Raw genomic sequence first — 20,145 nt, forward strand, 5'->3', positions numbered from 1 at the left:
GTGTCATGTTTAACATGACTGTCATATTTAACACAAAAAACAGCGAAAAAATTAAATAAAATGGTCTTGAGAACGCCCTGTGGGTGGGGGCGAAACGCGTTGACGCACTTCCGGTCTGCCGTCATCTTGGCCTACGTCACTTCCGGTATTTGGAACGCACGCCGACTTTTGCGGTTCAAGCAGCCATTTTTGAGGTGGAAAGCTGGTCATCCTCTACAGTGATCCTTAAAGCGTGAGATCCCTATATTTACAATTTGGAAACTTGTTCCTTTGAAGCCTTTGAGGCTATTAAACAAGGCCTGTTATTTTATTGATACATGTGAGTGTCCTTATTCTATGGATTTATATGGTATTGAGTGGCAGTATTACACTATGTAGCCTTTCTTTCCTTGCACGAGGATTCCATGGAGAAGTAGAGTGGAGTCGATTGCTGTATCTAAGCAGGGTGAAGGCGATTTGAGTTCCTCCTGAGGGGCTATAGGATCCCTTATATCCTATGAGGCTTACTACTCACCTCCATCTGGTGAGTCCGGTCAATATTATTTTTCACGTGGTGATTAGGTGGAAGCACATTTTGGAACATTGTCTTGAAAATCCTTTTGGGAAAATAAGGACTTATGTTTGAAATATTATATATATATTTTTGCACGGACATTTATTTATTTGTGATTATTTTTATTTATTTAATTTTTGCGCTGTTTTTTGTGTTATTTATTATTGGTGGTTTTCACTGGTGCGCAGCTGCATAATTGTATACTTTCTTTGATTGGCGCTGGGATTTTTTTAGTTTGTGTATGACTGTCATATTGACTGTCATATGCCTTTAAGTGTTTCTATATTTTGTTTCTGCTCCTCTCTTTCCTTTGGTTTAGTTAATGCTGTATAGATAGCCCTCCCCCTTTCCCAGAGATGCATTGCAGCTCTAGCCTCATGGCATGGAGCAGGAAACATTATGATCTTTTGACCTATCGAATGTTCATTGTTGTAAGATTCTCTCAGTTTATGGAATAAACTTCACAAGATCTACAAGATGTCTTATTGATTGAGTCACTGACTGTAGTATCCAACTGAGGTTGAAGTTATCGCTATCTCATTCCAACTGTAAGTTAGAGAGATCACACTATCAATGCTTAGATTGGAGAGACAACACCCAGTAAAAAACATTTTTGTAATTAAATTTTTTGGCCCTGTACATCATACAATATAAAGAAACTATGTACAGAAATGATATACAATCCATTTAAACTGTTGTTAGAAGCACAGTAATAACAATTGGGCTTATTACTAGAAAATGAGAGCAAGAGGTGTACAGAACAGGAAAATCCTACCATGTGACTGTATATTGGTTGTAAACAAACTGAAGTATTGTGTGGAATTACTTTAGAAAGGTTCTAGTTAGAATGATATTACTGATGAACATATGTACAGTATATATTTAGGTAGTATTTGGAATGTTTAATATTTTTCTATTTGCTATTGCAGTCTTTTCACGCTTTGCTGTAAATAACAGATATCTATTGAAAAACACTAGCACAAAAAAAGTCTCAGTTATACCTAGCAAAATTAAATTGATATGTTCTGCTCGCGTTTAAAGGCCAACATCAGCCAAAACGTAAAATTATCAAACAAATAATGCTATCCAGGGAACATGGCAACTGTGCCACAGACATAAAGTCCGCTCTATTTACTTTTAGCCTGATTTTATAATATCATAATTATACGTCATGGCCAGATTCAGCAGAATATTCAGAGTATCTTGTCAGGTTTGCCAACATTATTTCATGCTGTGCAATCTCCTTTTCTCTGAAAACTACAGAGAGATGTTTTGGAAACCTGAGAACAATTTGAATCTGCAAAATGCAGGCTTCGATTCAGGGTCATTCAGGAAGGATAAAAACAACCATAATGGTTTAGTGATGGGGGTAACTATCTGCTAAGGACTGAATGCCAGGGGACTTATACAGCTGTTCAGGAAGTAGCCCATATTAGATGAATTTCTGGAATAGGAAAAGAAAAGGGGGATTTAATAGGGGCCACCCTTTTCTTATGGGACTGTGGCAGGGGAAATAAAGTTTCAAGTCCCCCCACCGTATTTATACAGTGGGGGAATATTCTAGAAGGTCAGTAGGGTTTTTTAGCCCCCCCCCCCCATTGGTGTGAGGAGGAGGAAAAAACATTAAAGTTTCAAGTTCCCCCATGGTGTACTAATATATTGGGGAAGCTTCTAGAAAATAGGGTTTTTTAGCCCCCCACTACACCTGGACAGTTTTAAGCCCCCCATGGTATACTAATATAATGGGGAAGATTCTAGAAAATGGGAGTTTAGCCCTCCACTACACATGGACATTCCTGGAAGAAAAAGTGACCAATAGGGAGAATAATTGGAGAGAGGAGAGGGCTATAAAAGGGGGGTCCGTTAACGGAAAAAAATGAAACCTGGGAGGCATCTCTGTGGTGCTCCCCTCCCACCCGCCCCTTTTTTCGTTGCTGCCAATTATTATTGGTAAGTATCATATTAAATTATGGTAGATTACGTAAGTATGTTATTTGCAAAAAGCTGTATGGTTAATAAATACGGTTGATAAGTGTCGTGTTAATAAGTACAGCTTGAGTCGTAGTGACTGAGTTGGGGTTTTTGAGTAATATTAATTTAAATAAAAATGTTTTACCATTATTAGTAAGCTAATATGTAAAAATAAAGAGTTATTATATAGAATGATATTTACACCAATAATAAAACGGCCGTGGCCAAGTTAGCACCAAACAAAAAGAGTTGTGGTTTGTTATTGTTATAGAATAAAGAATACTGCCTACAGTCCCATATAAAAGTTTCATCGTTTTTAACTGGAATATACCTTTAATGCGGTGAGACAGAGGATAGTATGATATTAAAAATTAACTGGTCATTTTATGTATTCTATGAAAAAAACTTAGCAGCATCAAGGGCAGTTATTACATTTCTTTGACAAAGAAAAACATTATTGGTTCTTTGCGGCAGGTTATGTTCTGAAAAAAGCTTCGGTAACATTTAGTTAGTAAAATCATATATACCAATTTATATATATATATATATATATATATATATATATATATATACACATACATTCATTTTTAGTTTTTAACAAATTGACAGTGATTGTCAGTATGTCCCAATTGTATCCTACAAACTCTTATTATTTAAGCATCTGCACAGCAGCTCTTGAAATATGTCCAACATAACCACTTGGCACCCTTCAATGGGCACCAGTGCTCTATCTAACATTTATACAAAGCACAGACTACACTGAGATTGTGGGTGTCATTCAGCTAATTCTGGATGGGGGTAGAACTAGGATATCCAGAGGGAGTCCAGAAAATTGTAAGAAGCGATTGGATGGTTGAATCTGCCACATTTCTAAGTATGGGTGGTCTTATATTCTGAAAGTTCAAATAACAAATTAATGAATAGGAAGTGGCATTCTCTGGTGGCACACCAAGAAGAGGAGGAGGCAGGAGTGCTGGAGGGGGACCCGAGAGAAAGAGGATTGGTGCTGCTCTGTGCAAAACCATTGGACCGTTGGACCATTGGATATTGCGTAAGTGAGTCATTAGATTAAGTACAAGGCCCACATTCAAAATACAGTAAGTTACAAATTCTATCTAAAATAAAGCTGTTTACACTCAAAAACAGCAATTGAAGAACAATGTAACAATGTAGCCACTGAGCAACCTTGAAGATGAAAGTGTTACTGAACCCACAACAGTAAAATCAGTCTATATATGTAGTAAAGCATGCTTGGTATACTCACTATGGAACCTAAGGGGTTAATCCTCCACATTGTATAAAAACGCTGTTTGCTCCTGACTTCTCTGATCCTCCCCTTCTTCCAGTGTCCTCCTCTTATCTCCTAATAAGACGTATTGTGTGGAGTCACTCTGCACATGCTTAGTTTGGTGTGTATTACTAGAGAGTTTTTTTTTTCTTGGGAGAGTGCATGTGATCAGCACAGGGCCAATCAGCACTGTCCAGACAGAGGTCAGGGGTTCTGCATCCTCCTAGAGCAAAATGAAAACTCCTCCTACAAACTTTAACCAGTGGTCTTGCTGGACACTGATAGAAGTCACAAGACTGCTCTAACGGCTGATGAGAAAAGGTATTTAGCAGTTTATATTTACTAAAATAGTTGCATTTCCATGTTCTGGGTACTGTGGGAGACCAGATATAGTGAATGCAGGGTCCTTCGTTTAGTAATACTTAAAGCGTGTGGTCAACAGATTGCATAAAAAGAAGCAATTTAGTTCTAGTATGAGCAAAGGGAAAGAAGACCATGAAGTGAATTACATATTCACTAACAGCAAAGCCAAGAATATTTATAAAATGCACTGACTTATTTTGTGAACAATATACAATGTGTTCTTATCTTTTGATCTTGCGCAATAGAGTGAGACAGAGGAAGCCTAAATTTCCACAGGCCTAAATGAGATTAAAGCTCAACAACATATTTCTGAAAGAAAACAAAATGGTACAGATACATATTCACCATCATGGAACTGATTTATTGTACTAGGCTGCCTCAGGGGTCTGAGCTCTATCATGCAGAAAGAAAACAGTAGTAGACTGTTGAAAAAAACATTTGCTGGTAAGATTTACTGGCCAACCTGACAGTGAATGACATGCCTTTATTTGATCACACATATCAATATGAGAGTTATAAGCTGCTTGTTCCTACAAAACTCATGGTCAACCAATAATGGTATATTTTAGGTATAACAGGACTGTATAAGATTCAGTATGAAGTAGCATGAGAGTTAAAAATGATATGGAATGCACATCAATAGCACTACAGTTTCCTCATGGAAAAAGCACGCGGATATGGTTGCAAATTGACTTTTTATGATGCATTTTAGAAATCTTTTATAAGAATAGCAATAAAGAACTGAAAGTAAAAGGATTCATATCATTTCATGATCTTTCTGCAACTCCAGTGTGAGGACAACATAATCATCAATTCCAAGATATGAATACATTGCACCCACAGTGCTTCTGTTTCTTTCAAGCACTGGGAACCTTTGCACTTGTTTCCTGGGTCTGTGGGTGTATAACATAAGAAAACTCTTAAAGAATGGGTATAGTGTACGAGCGGCCTGACATTCCTCTACTGGGATCTGCAATATCTTAAACTTTATCCATCCACCTAGAAAGATGATTGGCTTTACCATGTAGTGATCATGCCAGTAGCTAGGTGTATGACAGTAAAGGTGATCTGATATTAAACTTGCATACCTAAAAATACAATTTTTTTTATTTTTTGCATACACTGTTTTTCTAGAAAAAAAATTTTGGGGATAGAGTGAGGAAGAGTTAGACCCGCTGTCAAATTTAGACAAATTTTTGCATAAAGTCTTTTTCTAGAAAAAACATTTTTCGGATAGAGTGAGGAAGAGTTAGACCCACTGTGTCTCCATTGGGGCAATTCACCACTCTGTTGGTGCTGTCATTGTCACTAAGAAAAAAAGGGAGTGGAAATCCAAAATCTTAGCACTGTCCCCAAAGCAAGTAGTAGGGGAAATCTTCCAATGGGGACACCAGTTTAGGAAGGGAAGACTTACTAACATGTTGGAAGACCTACTAACTTAGTGTTGTGTAGAGGGATAATATAAATAAATAAGGTCCTAAATTTTATGTCCTTGGACTGGATCTTGGTTCAAATATGACACTGCTTTTTTCCACAACACTGACAATACAAAGTTTTCCTTACCTGTTTGATGGCAAGCAACAGTCTTCCATAGCAGTATACAATGATGATGAAAGGCAACGCCAAGCAGAATATGAATAAACACACAATATAAGATGTGTTTGTGGCATCACGGGAGTGCCAGTTCACTGAGCATGTGGTACCCGGTCCTTCTGGGCCATAGTTGCTCCACCCGAAAAGTGGCGGTAGAGTCCAAAAAAGGGAGTATACCCAAGAAACTAAAATTCCCAACCAAGCGTTCCTATAGTTTGTCACGTCTGCTTCTGTGCTCCTGAGCATGGTGCAGTAACGCTCATAAGACAATACAGCCAGAGAAACCAGAGATACTGTACCTATAAAATAAAAGTGGGGTAAACCATCATATTAAAGGTATGCATCACTTTTTGTTTTTTATTTCATATTTATATATATATATATATATATATATATATATATATATATAAGCTTGAGGTTATTGTAGCTGTATTAACAAATAAAAAGCACTGCTTGGACCTTGAAGAAGGAGGTACACCCGAAAGCTTGTCCTGAAAATGTGGATTTTGGTGCAAATTGAAAAAGTATCACAAATATATATATATATATATATATATATATATATATATATATATATATATATATATATACAGTTGCAAGAAAAAGTATGTGAACCCCTTGGGATTACGTGGAGTTTTGCATGAATTGGGCATAAAATGTGCTCTGAACGTCATCTAAGTCACAACAATAGAAGAACACAGTCTGCTGAACATAATACTACACAAACATTAGATGTTGCCATGGTTTAATTGCACATAACATGTAAACATTCACAGTGCAGGGAGGAAAAAGTATGTGAGGCCCTAGCTTAATGACTTCTCCCAGAGCTAATTGGAGCCAGGAGTGAGCCAACCTTGACTCCAATCAGTGTGATGATATTGGATGTGTTGCTGACAGCTGTCCTGCCCTTAAAAAACACACACCTGTTTTGGGTTTACTGGTTTCAAGAAGCCCTGTCTGATGTGAACCATGCCTCGCAGAAAAGAGCTCTCAGAAGACCTACGATCAAGAATTGTTGACTTGCATGAAGCTGGAAAGGGTTACAAAAGTATCTCCAAAAGCCTTGATGTTCATGTGTCCATGGTAAGACAGACTGTCTACAAATGGAGAAAGTTTAGCACTGTTGCTACTCTCCCTAGGCGTGGTCGTCCTGTAAAAATGACTGCAAGAGCACAGCGCAGAATGCTGCATGAGGTAAAGAAGAATCCCAGAGTGTCAGCTAAAGACCTACAGAAATCTCTGGCATATGCTAACATTTTTGTTGACACATCTACAATAAGGAAAACATTAAACAAGAATGGAGTACATGGGAGGACACCACGGAGGAAGCCATTGCTGTCCAAAAAGAATATTGCAGCACGTTTGAAGTTTGCAAAAGAGCACCTGGATGTTCCACAGCACTACTGGCAAAATATACTGTGGACAGATGAAACCAAGATTGAGTTGTTTGGGAAGAACACACAACACTATGTGTGGAGAAAAAAAGGCACAGCACACCAACATCAAAACCTCATCCCCACTGTGAAACATGGCGGAGGGAACATCATGGTTTGGGGCTGCTTTGCTGCCTCAGGGCCTGGATGGATTGTTGTCATTGATGGGAAAATGAATTCCAGAGTTTATCAAGACATTTTGCAGGAAAACGTATGACCATCTGTCCGCCAACTGAAGCTCCGCAGAGGATGGGTGATGCAACAGGACAATGACCCAAAGCATACAAGTAATTCAACAAAACAATGGCTGCAACAGCACAGAATACGCCTTCTGGAGAGGCCCAGTCAGAGTCCTGACCTCAACCCTATTGAAATGCTGTGGCATGACCTTAAGAGAGCGATTCACACCACACATCCCAAGAATATTGCTACACTGAAACAGTTTTGTGAAGAGGAGTGGTCCAAAATGACTCCAGATTGTTGTGCAGGTCTGATCTGCAACTACAGGAAACGTTTGGTTGAGGTTATTGCTGCCAAAGGAGGGTCAACCAGTTATTAAGTCCAAAGGTTCACATACGTTTTCCTCCCTGCACTGTGAATGTTTACATGTTATGTGCAATTAAACCATGGCAACATCTAATGTTTGTGTAGTATTATGTTCAGCAGACTGTGTTCTTCTATTGTTGTGACTTAGATGACGTTCAGAGCACATTTTATGCCCAATTCATGCAAAACTCCACGTAATCCCAAGGGGTTCACATACTTTTTCTTGCAACTGTATATATATATATATATATATATATATATACACACATACACACTGTATATTGTGTGTGCTTTTCTAAAACTATTAACCAGTGTGCTCCTTGACTCAAACACTAACCCTGGCACTGACCTAGATCAAACCTTGATCTAGTTATTTTTTAAAATTTTAAAGTGTATTTATTTTTTTTAATTATTATTATTTTTTTTTTTTTTTACACACTTGTTTTTTCTCTCTGAAAGGAGAGTGAAAGAGATACAATGTATCCCTCTCCTCCTTTCAGAGAGAGAAAACATGGAGGGTGGGCTTCACAGTGACTGATCATTGTGATAGCCAATCAGAGGAATTTGAAGTTCCAAGTCCTGATCATTAGTAAAAGGCCCTGGGCTCTGTGTTAGGAAAAAGACTTTGTCAGCACAAAGACAAATACGCATATATGCAGCCCCATGGAAATAAGCCTAGTTCAGTGGGGCGGCATATTTGGGAATGCTCGATGGGAAGGGGTTAAACATATTTTTTATGTATAGGGGAAGTGATACATTGACAATATTGGTTAATATTTTGAAAACCTCCACTTTACTGTGTATGATAAATAATACTACAGGGAATAATACAATCAAGGCACAAGACTATGGATGGCCATACATTATACAATTGTCTTATTCAATTTCCTTTTCAATTTACCTTCAACTATGTAGTGCAAGGCTATAAACCACTGAAATAAAAATAACAATTTCTATAAAATTATGTTTCAAAAATTCATGTAAATAATCCAGTGAAATTAACATACTCATATACAACAATTTAAAGCCATCAGGCATTAGGTGCTTGATATCTTGCATATATAACATGCATATATAAATGAACACCAAATCAAGTGAAAAGTGCTAAGTGCCGAATAAACAAGTAAACAGTTTGTGTAAAAGAAAAAAGTCCAATATCTTTTATTGACATATGAACCAGTGACATAAATCCAATTGTGACACCTCTTCCGTGAAATCCTTCACCTCTATGCACTCACTTGGTAAAAACAAGCCTGCAGTATTACTCCAATCTGTGACAGCTCCCTTCACTCATTCCTCTTGATGGATCTGATCAGAGGCAACCAGGACACACCTAAATAAGAATAGCTGTGTCTCAGCGGTAGCGCAGGGGACAGAACCCCCAGGAAGAGCAGGACACTGTCAACTGGAAATCCCTCCTTTCTCCCAAGCTAGTCAGCCATTCAGCACGTAGCGTACAGCAGCCTGCATGAAGAATTTTACGGAAGAGTTGTCACAATCAGATTTATGTCAATGGTTCATACGTCAATAAAAGATATTGGACTTTTTTCTTTTACATGAACTGTTCACTTGTTTATTTGGCACTTAGCACTTTTCACTTGATTTGGTGTTCATTTATATATGCATGTTATACATGCAAGATATTAAGCACCTAATGCCTGATGGCTTTATAATGTTGTCTATGAGTATGTTCATTTCACTGGATTATTTACATATATTTTTGGAACATAAATTGTATATAAATTGTTATTTTTATTTCAGTGGTTTGTAGTGCAGCACAGTGTGTTAGTTATTTATTTAGTATTGGGTTGGTCACCTTACAATGCTAGCAGCTGTCTAGTCTCCAAGTGCTTGCTACACCCCTCTCTTTTCGTATGTAGTGCAAAAGCCTGCCTGACTGCCTACAAATTGAATGTTTTTAAGTTTGACCTCATATCTTATGGTTTTGGTAAATCTAAAGGAAAATTGTACAAGAGAATTGTATAATGTATGGCAAGCCTTACTTGTCTCAGTAAATGTCTAAGCCTAACCAGGCAACAGAATTAAATTAAAAGCTGTAGAGATTTCAGCAGGTCAGGCAATACAACTTAAACAAAGAATTTACTATTTAAAACTTGAAAATTAAAAAATTAATATTAATAAATCTTTATGTAATCACAGAAAAATTACAGAAAAACAGCTTATCTGTTTTAAACACAGATGCCATAATTCATAGTAACAGCCATAAGATTGCATTTTATATGTATATCAAGACATTTTATAAAACATATTTTTTGAGCAAGAACATAGTATAGCGATAATAATACTCAGACATTCATATAAAGCATTTGGGGAGGTAAAACAAAATGAAAGGTGCCATCACTAAAGGAACAGTCACTCACAGCAGTACGGATAAGTCACTGAAGGCATCATATGCACAAAAAAGAATTGCAAATGTAAGGGCTGCTATTTGACAATGAAAATGTCAAAGATAAGGATAGATTTTTCAAGACCCAGAAGAACAATACCTACAGAAGTTTTTATATACTTCTATATTGCCATGATCAATAAAGAAGTGAATGAAAACACGTCTCACATATTATAGCTATAGGAGTTATGGCAGATTAAAAAGACAACTAAAAGCTAAGTGGGTGTATATTATTTTGTGATATTGAGGAAGATATAGATGTGGTGGCAAGATTCATAAAACTATATCCGAACTGCTGAAACCCTCCTGTACTATAAATTCAAAGAAATCCTATAAATAATGGGGGAACAAAAAAGCATGCACTGCAAATTGAAAATATAATCTGTTAGTATACTCTCAAGTGAAGCTCTATAAATACAGTATTTTTCATGATTCTGATTAAAGGATAAGGAAACCTGTCAGGCATTTAGAAGTCAAACAACAACCAGTTTTTATTTTTTATTTTGATAGAGAAGGGAAGGTTAGACCTTCTGTCAGGTTTTTATTGTGGTCTTTTTCCCTACTGCAAAGATAGTTCCCACACTTCCTGTCAGGACAGTACATTATGGGAAACTTCTCCAATGCGGCCACAGACAATAAAAAGGAAAACTGATTACCAATACTTACCAAAACTTTCACTTTCTGTCCCCGTAGTATCACCCATGGGTTGACTCCATGCCCTGCTCAACCCGTGTAGACATTTTTTCAAAACATTTGAGTCTTGTACTATCAACAGCATTCCATAACTAGATACTCCAACTTCGTATGAGCTCAAATGATGCCAATGTGAAAGGTAAATTAAGGACAATTATGAATAGTATTGGTAATCAATTTTCCATTTTCTTGACACATGGGAAATAGTTACCACAGACTTGGTGGGATACAATAATTTGTAATCTTTCTTAGAAACAGCAGACAATACTTTTTGCCCAAATTCAACAATAGTGAGGGCGTCAAAATCGAAACACTAGTGAGACGGGTCATTTTTGGCAATGACAGTGTTGCTACCTTGCAGATCATCTCGATGAACACCATCTATGATCCCGCCAGTGGCACAGTGTCCTCAGCGAAGCCTTTCTGCCTATGTTTCTCTTTTATAAAACCATGAACAGTTAGTTGATCTGATTTTCTTAACTCAGTTTCTAGGAAATAAACGTTTGCAATTCTGCCTACTTCATGCGGGTGCACCTCACTGCCTTATGTTGTGGTAAAGGTCCATAAGACTAATTGCTGATTGACATGGAACCTGGATGGTACTTTGGGTTGAAAGTCCAGCCTTGGAAAGCAATTCACTCTGTTGGGTGGAAACTTGAAAAAGGACTCACCTTTCCCCAAAGCTAATCACTACAACCCAGCTTGCAAAGGTAATTTCAAATAGAAATGCTGCCATCAGTGCAGGATTTTCGATGTTGAAGGATTTCAAAGGCTTGAATGGTGGTTCTGCTAAGCAGCAAAGAACAACTGTAAGATTCCATTTAGAATTGCTAGATTTTCTTAGTGGTCTCAGTTACAGGGCAGGTCTGAAAAACTGTGTCACTTGACTTTCTGTTGCTTGTAAAGTATTGGTAAGACAATATGATGGATACCTGGACTCAGAGGAATGAGACTTAGTCAAATTATGAGTCCTTAATAATGGATACTATGCTGTGTTTGATTGGCTTAAAGTCAGATGCTCCCACAGTTGCTGATTGACATGGAACCTTGATGGTACTTTGGGTTGAAAGTCCACACGCGAACCGCTGCGGGTGTGTATGTTAAGTTAACAACACCCCTAAAGTGGTCCGCAAAATGTGATGCGATGTGCAGAATTGGATTGCATAGGTGTGAATACCCATGAGATCCGATTCTAGTGCTGACCAAAAAAAGGGTTCTGCCCATTTTTGGTGTGGGTGTGGTGTGATCACAGCCATACAAGATGTATGATTTCAATCGCACCACAGACAAATCGCATGTGATTTGCACAGGAATGCGCTGCAGTTCCTATGCGAATCACATGCGATATACCGCACCGATATACCGCAGGTTTAGGGTTGATTTTGAAGAAGAAAAAATTGACCCAAATAGATTCCATCTGCCATTCTCTCAGCCACTGTTGCTACACTGCACACTGTATGCCCTGGATTAGATATAATGCACGGATTCTAGATTGCAAACTACACACCGGCACAATTAGATCTCCATATTCAGGTACTGTATAGTACTTTTTGACCAACTTTTATTCAGCAGGGATGGCCACAAATGGATCAAAATTTGGCTGGTCCCTGCTAAACTGGCCACATTTCAGTGAATGGCCAGCTTAAGTACAAATTTTACTCAGATTTGATTTACTAAATAGTGTAATAACTCTTTGGACTCTATTTCTCACCTCATTCAGTCCAAGAAGGAAAAAAAACAGGTTAGGAACTGTTGAGTGCCTTGTGTGCAGTGCGGGCAATGCCGGAACAAGCTCATCTAGCACTCAAGGTAAAGGTGACAAACTGCGCCCCCCCCCCCCCCTGCCCACTTATCAACATGCAAATACATATCTCCCCCAATCACCCCTCCTACTCTTAACATATTCCCCCTCCCCAATCCCCCCACCTAGCACATATTCCCCCCAATCCCCCCTCCTAATACATTCCCCCTTTCCTTACACATATCTCCCCCAATTTCCCCTCCAAACACATATCTGACCCCAATCCACCCTCTTAGTCCTAACATATTCCCCCCCCCCCAATCCCTCCACCTAGCACATACCCCACCAATCCCCCCTCCTAACACATATGTCCCCCAATCCCCCCTCCAAACACATATGTCCCCCAATCCCCTCTCCAAACACATATGTCCCCCAATCCCCTCTCCAAACACATATCTCCCCCAATGCCGCCTCCTAGTTCTAGGATATTCCCTCTCCCAAATCCCCCCACCTAGCACATATCCCCCAATCCCCCCTCCTAATACATTCTTGCCCCTCCTAACACATATCTCTCCCAATCCCCGCCTCCAAACACATCTCCCCCAATCCCCCCTCCTAGTTATAGCATATCCCCCCCCCACAATCCCCCTACTTATCACATATCCCCCTCATTCCTCCTAATAGCACATATCCTTCCACCCCAATCCCCCCTTTTAGCAAATATCTCCCCCATCCCCAACTACCTTTCCTAGTACAAGTAGTTGCCAATCCCTTTACCTCTCATTCCAAGCACAAATTAGGAGCACAAGTTACACCCCCAACCTCTCACATTATGTTCCCCACCTGTAAGTCCCCCCACCCCCACAGTAGACAGGAGAGAGGCTGTGCTGTGTCTTCCCCCTCCACACACAGGATCGTTAGTTTGGGCTGCACACAGTGTAATTTCCAGCACTCTACCTCCTCCAAGGACTGGCCATGTCCCGGCAGGAGGAAATGTATTGGGTGGGTAACTAAACTGTGTGCCATCCGAACTAGCAATCCTGTGTGTGTGGAGGAGCACTGCACTGACAGGAGGGGGAGGACACAGCACAGCCTTTCTCCTGTCTACTGCTGCCGCTGTTGAGCTTTACTAATCACAGTTCACTGCAAATTCCAGTGTTGGAATGGGGAAGAAGCTCAGCCGACTAGGGGGGACACAGCAGAAATCTTGGGGGGCACAGCCCACCTCAGCACCCCCCTAGATCCTGCCATGCAACAAAAAGGGAGGGAGGGAGGACAGCTTCCGCTTCCGATCACCTAGGTGATCGCAGAGGAAGTGGGAACGGGTACCTATCAAATTCAGGTACCCCCCCCCCACACACACTCCCCAGAGGTGGTATCGGGGACCAGTCCTTAAAGCGAAAATTCCCTTTTGGGTGGAGCTCTGCTTTAAATTTGTTTTTGTTTGTTTGAGGTTGTTTTAGAATTCAAATTTTGTTTTCAATTTTGTTTACTAATTTGTTTTCGATTTTGTTTTTGACAATGCCTGGCCTCATGTGATGAGAGTATGCAGGCAGTTCCTGGGGAATGAAGGAATTGATACCACTGAATGGCCCCCACACTCGCCAGACCTAAATCCAATAGAACACCTCTGGGATATCATGTTTCGGTCCATCTGACGCCACCAGGTTGCACCTCAGACTGTCCAGGACCTCTGTGATGCCCTGGTCCAGAACTGGGAGGAAGTGCCCCAGGACACCATCTGTCTTATCATTAGGAGCATGCCTCAGAGTTGTCAGAATGCATACAAGCACGTGGGAGTCATACAAACTACCGAGTACCATTCTGAGTTGCTGCAATGAAATTTCAGCAAAATGGACTAGCCTGCTGCATCATTTTTTCACTTTGATATTTGAGGTGTCTTTGAATTCAGTCCTCTGTAGGTTGATCATTTTCATTTCCATCAAACGATGGGGCATCCTTACGTTCCTTACACATGAGCAGTGTACATTGTCACAATGGTCTAAACAGGACCAATGCAACAGCGTTTAAAATATCTATACCTGGAATTCTTCATTAAGTGGTAAAGTTAACAGTTTTTCACCGATGCATTCTCTGCGTTAAGGTAAAAAAAAATGTTTTAATAGTCGCTCCCGTGCAGCCCCCGAATACTCACCTGAGCCTGATCTTGATCCAGCACTGTGCACTTCTGTAGCAGCTGCTCTCCCCTCTCCACTGTCTTACAGGCTTTGCTGAGAGTAGCGGGAGCCATTGGCTCCTGCTGCTGTCAGTCACAACCTGTGAGCAGAGAGCTGGGGGAGAGACCGCACTGGGCTATGTGTCTTAACAGGCTATGCTAGGCTTCCTATGGGGCACTCAGCGGGGTAACCCAGAAGGGGAGGATCAGGGCTGCTCTGTGCAAAGCTATTGTAAGTAAAACATGTTTATTATTTTAACAAAAAATGTAAAGCTTTACAATCATTTAACAATTTCCTGCCAGCCTTGACAGCCCATTAAAAAGTTATAAACACCAGGGACAGTAAAGATAAGCAGATCACGGGACCGCTGTGATTGGCTGTCACAAGGGTCACATAACTGGGAACTGGTCCTGCTGGCTAATGATCATTAACAGGACCAAGAGCTGTCCTTGACAGCTCGGGAGTCTACGCTGGGAGTATACAGTAAGCATGCTATAAGCACAGAAACACGGCCACGTCATTCATTCCAAGAGTTCTGTGAATGAACTACAAGTCCTGGCAGCCTTAGCGTCTGTCAGCTTGTAGTTCTCAATGAACTACCATGGCACTGTGAAGCGCTGTGGTAGTTCATTGATTCTTCCTGTCTGAATATCTGCTTGCCTGTACATCCTGCATGGGCAAGCAGATATACTGCCAGATCTGGAGACCTGCATGGCACCAGCGATCTGCTGATTGCTAGTGCAATGGTTTACTGGCTCCTGCAACCAAAAATAATAAATTCACATTTTTTTTACCTGCAAAAAGACGTGCATTTATTATTTTTGGTCAAAAGGTTAACTTATCCTTTAAACCTGGAATCATGGGAGCAGAACCTGGAATCAGGAACCAGGGTATATTTTGTAAAAACATGCACACTTCCTTTAAAAAGGACTAGCTCTGAAGGCAACTAATTGTACCATTGTCAGCAAGTATGGTGACCACTGAATTGCCATTTGAATTCTTTAACAGTCTTTCAGTTTATTGACAGGTGCTCTGTGTCCACCCATCCTCATTCTTAAAGGCAGAAGGAATTATAAGGCTGAACAATGCAAATGACAACAATGTGCTCAGCATGTTATTTTAATAAGAATTATAGTCTACCTGATTAGGGATCCAGGGAACAAAATAAAAGGTAATCTCAAGAGAATAGAAAACATAATTAAGAGAAAGACAATGGGGGCTCCTAGCTGTCTGTGTGTCTCCTATACAACATATTCTTTATTTTTTTCTAATAAAGAGATATGAACCAGAAAAGTTTATAAAACTTGGAGAAAAGTTTGTGGTATGATCAGATCACCTGTCACCTGTCACCAATCTCTTACAGCAGGAATCAGCAGTTGTGCAGGATAATAAAGATAAGTAATTGAATATCTCATCTCCTGGCACTGTCAGTTCACACCCTCATTCCTGATTGCAAGTGACACTTTCTCACTATCACCCAGCATCCTGCTACTTGGTGCATGACAAACATCCAGCCAATGCAATCCTGTCTGAATTGTTAAAGTCAATGAAAAGGTTTTCCATATTTTGAGATATGTGAGTGAATGCGATTAGCTTGCTGTATAAAAAAACGTATGTTTAGGACTCATGGATGCGGAGGATTAGGGAAGTACATCATCCAGATCGGCGAATTTCTGCAGCAGGGGTTTCTGATCAGCCATGGAGAGGAAGCCTGCAGAAATTAATAATAATTGATATGGTCCATGGATGTCTGCATGTAATCACACAGGGAACTATTATGGATGTGCCCCCCTGGACCATCCTGGGGTGTACATCTGTCCCTAAATGCAGGTAAACATTCCATGTGCGATTACATTCAGCCAGTGTTAGCCCATCAATGATTTATACAGGCTTCATGTCTGCGGCCAATCTGATATGCCTTGCCTTACCTGCCGCAGAAATACAAGGATCAACCCTAATCAGCCATGTGCATGAGCGCTTATAGCCTTTCATAATACACTGCTCAAAATAATTAAAGGAACACTTTGAAAACACATCAGATCTCAATGGGGAAAAATCTCATGCTGGATATCTATACTGATATGGACTGGGTGATATGTTAGGAACATAAGGATATCCCATTGTTTGATGTAATCAAAAATTATCAACCTACAGAGGACTGATTTCAAAGACACCCCGAAAAGTGAACAATTGATGCAGCAGGCTAATCCATTTTGCTGAAATTTCATTGCAGCAACTCAAAATGGTACTCAGTAGTTTGTATGGCCCACATGTGCTTGTATGCATGACTGACAACGTCGGGGCATGCTCCTAATGAGACGAAGGATGGTGTCCTGGGGTATTTCCTCCCAGATCTGGGCCAGGGTATCACTGAGCTCCTGGACAGTCTGAGGTGCAACCTGGTGGCGTCAGATGGACTGAAACATGATATTCCAGAGGTGTTCTATTGGATTTAGGTCTGGCAAGTGTGGGGGCCATTCAATGGTACCAATTCCTTCATCCTCCAGAAATTGCCTGCATAGCCGTGCATTGTCGCGCACCAGGAGGTACCCAGGACCCACTGCACCAGCGTAGGGACAGACAATAGGTCCAAGGATTTCAACGTGATAGCTAATTATCTAGCCTGTAGAGGTCTGTGCATCATGGCTATACCTCCCCTGACCCACCACCAAAACAGTCATGCAGAACGATGTTACAGGCAGGATAACATTCTCCACAGCTTCTCCAGACCCTTTCACATCTGTCACATGTGCTCAGGGTGAACCTGCTCTCATCTGTGAAAAGCACAGGGTGCCAGTGGCAGACCTGACTATTCTGGTGTTTAATGGCAAATGCCAATAGAGCTCTATGGTGCTGGGCTGTGAGCACAGGGCCCACAAGAGGATGTTGGGCCCTAAGGCCACCCTCATGCAGTCTGTTTCTGATTGTTTGATCAGAGATATTCACACCAGTGGCCTTGTGGAGGTCATTTTGTAGTGCTCTGGCAGTGCTCATCCTGTTCTTCCTTGCACATAGGAGCAGATACTGGTCCTGCTAATGGGTCAAGGACCTTCTACGGCCCTGTTCAGCTCTCCTAAAGTAACTACCCGTCTGCTGGAATCTCCTCCATGCTCTTGAGATTGTGCTGGGATACACAGCAAACCTTCTGGCAATGACACGTATTGATGTGCCTTATTGGAGGAGTTGGACTGTCTGTGCAACCTCTAAAGGGTCCCGGTATCTCCTCATGCTACCAGTAGTGACACTGACCCTAGCCAGATGCCAAGCTAGTGAAAAATAGTCAGAAAAGATGAGTAGGGAAAAATGTCAGTGGCCTCCACCTGTAAAACCATTCCTGTTTTGGGGGTCGTCTCATTGTTGCCCATCTAGAGCGCCTCTTGTTAATTTCATTAACACCAAAGCAGCTGAAACTGATTAGCAACCCCCTCTGCTACTTAACAGGCCAGATCAATATGCCAGGAGTTTATATTGACATGATGCTATACTATGATAAAAAAGTGTTTCTTTAATTTTTTTGAGCAGTGTGTACACATAGGTAGGCTCTCTGATAATACTGACAAGTGATTTTACTTTACTGTTCCTCTCTCAGTGCAAGTATGTCTGCTCAGACTGACTGGAAAAAAACAGGCTTCATGTTTATTCCAGCAGCTATTTAGATTGCTGACCTCACTCTCTGGTATACATACAACTACCGGTATGTAAATTGAATTCACTAATGAAATATAAAACAGCAAGCAAGAAAATACATGAATGCTGCATAAAAAGTTGTATAACATTTAAACTCATTGAAGGTGGACTCTAGTTTGCCCTATGAATTCCTGTTGGTTAAAATGGATGTTGTTTACACTTAAAATACATTCAGTTTATTTACACAAATGCATTTTTATTAATATATATTAAGTCAGAGCAGAACCTTTCACCATTTCTATTCAAAGAGGTATGTCACAATGCATTGTGGGATGAAAGAGCATTCCTACACACTGATTTTCTGAAAAGTCTCTACTGTAATTGTATGAAGTTGTGCAATAGTATTTCTGGAAACCTGAGTTGCATGCTGGCATTATCGACATCAGGGGAGCCAGGAAATAGGCTACACATATAGCTCTGCATATAGCATATTACTATATAGTATATAGCAGGGGTCTCCAAACGTTCTAAACAAAGGGCCAGTTTACTGTCCTATGGACTTTTGGGGGGCCAGACAGTATCCATTGGGAGTAAAAAAGGTCCTAAAGTCAGTGGGAAAAAACAATGCCCCATTGTTGCTGTCAGTGGGAGCAATAGTTCCCCATCGTTGGTTTCAGTGGGAGGAATAGTGCCTCATCATTGGCATCAGTGGGAGGCATAGTGCCCCATCACTGGTGTCTGTGGGAGGAATAGTGCTGCAATATTGATGTCAGTAGGAAGAATAGTGCCCCACCGTTGGTGTCAGTGGGATGAATAGTGCCCTGTCATTGGTGGCAGTGGAAGGAATAGTGCCCCATTGTTGGTGTCAGTGGGGAAATAGTGCCTTATTGTTGATGTCAGTGGGAGGAATAGTGCCCCATCATTGCTGTCAGTGGGAGGAATCGTGCCTCATCATTGGTATCAGTGGGGGGCTAATTATGCTCCATTATTGGTATCAGTGGATGAAATAGTGCTCCAAGAGCCAGATAAAAGCAAGCAAAGGGCCACATCTGGCTGCAGTTTGGAGACTACTGGTGTATAGCCTATGGTAAGGGTGCACCGCCTCTTATCAGTGCCCTAAGCCAACTCTAATTGCAGGCATACTATAACTATCATAATTTTAGGTGCTTTTGTGTTGTGATGGTCTAGTGTTTATAAGGCACCATTCACACAGGCATTTGCCATACTGCAGATCTCAGCGGCAGGGATCTACTGATTCTTGCTGCTGGCATTGACAGCTGCATGCAGATAACATTGGTCACCGAGCCTGTATAGTGCAATGACAGGCTGGGATTCACAGTGTGGTGAAACACTCGTGCAAATGGCATCTTAACTCTCGTTCCCACATATGGGACTTGGGGAAGGTTGAGCTGCAGTTAACACCTTCCAACTGCCCCCAATAACCTAACAGTAGCCAGAGGGGATTGTACACATGTTGTGGACGTGATTCTTTGCTTTGCACCTGCAGCAATAAAATAATACCCCCTATTGCATGTGGCAAGCAGTGCTATTGCCAAATGCGACTCACTCCAGTGAATGGGACCATGCCAGGGGCAGACTGACAACTCATGGGGCCCCGGGCAATAGGGGATCATGGGGCCCCTGTGCCCTTGCCCAAACTCAAAAAAACCTATGAAAAAGGTACCAGGGGCATCTCATGGGGCCCCCTACTGACCCCGGGGCCTTCGGGCAGTGCCCGAGTTTTCAAATGGTC

At 40.8% G+C, this 20,145-nt stretch overlaps 1 protein-coding gene across 1 annotated transcript in view; it reads right to left on the reverse strand.

Moving 5' to 3' along the window:
• The window catches only part of LOC149467031 (vertebrate ancient opsin-like), a 197,084-nt gene that overhangs the window by 169,402 nt on the left and 7,537 nt on the right, over positions 1-20,145 (reverse strand). Inside the window, exon 2 of the mRNA XM_089672387.1 lies at positions 5,739-6,067. Within this exon, the coding sequence (XP_089528513.1) occupies positions 5,739-6,067 (329 nt within the window). The remainder of the gene's footprint in view (positions 1-5,738; positions 6,068-20,145) is intronic.

This window comes from Staurois parvus, unplaced genomic scaffold (assembly GCF_062004578.1).
Source record: "Staurois parvus isolate SC_StPar_1 unplaced genomic scaffold, SC_StPar_1.0 ptg000126l, whole genome shotgun sequence".
NCBI lineage: Eukaryota > Metazoa > Chordata > Amphibia > Anura > Ranidae > Staurois > Staurois parvus.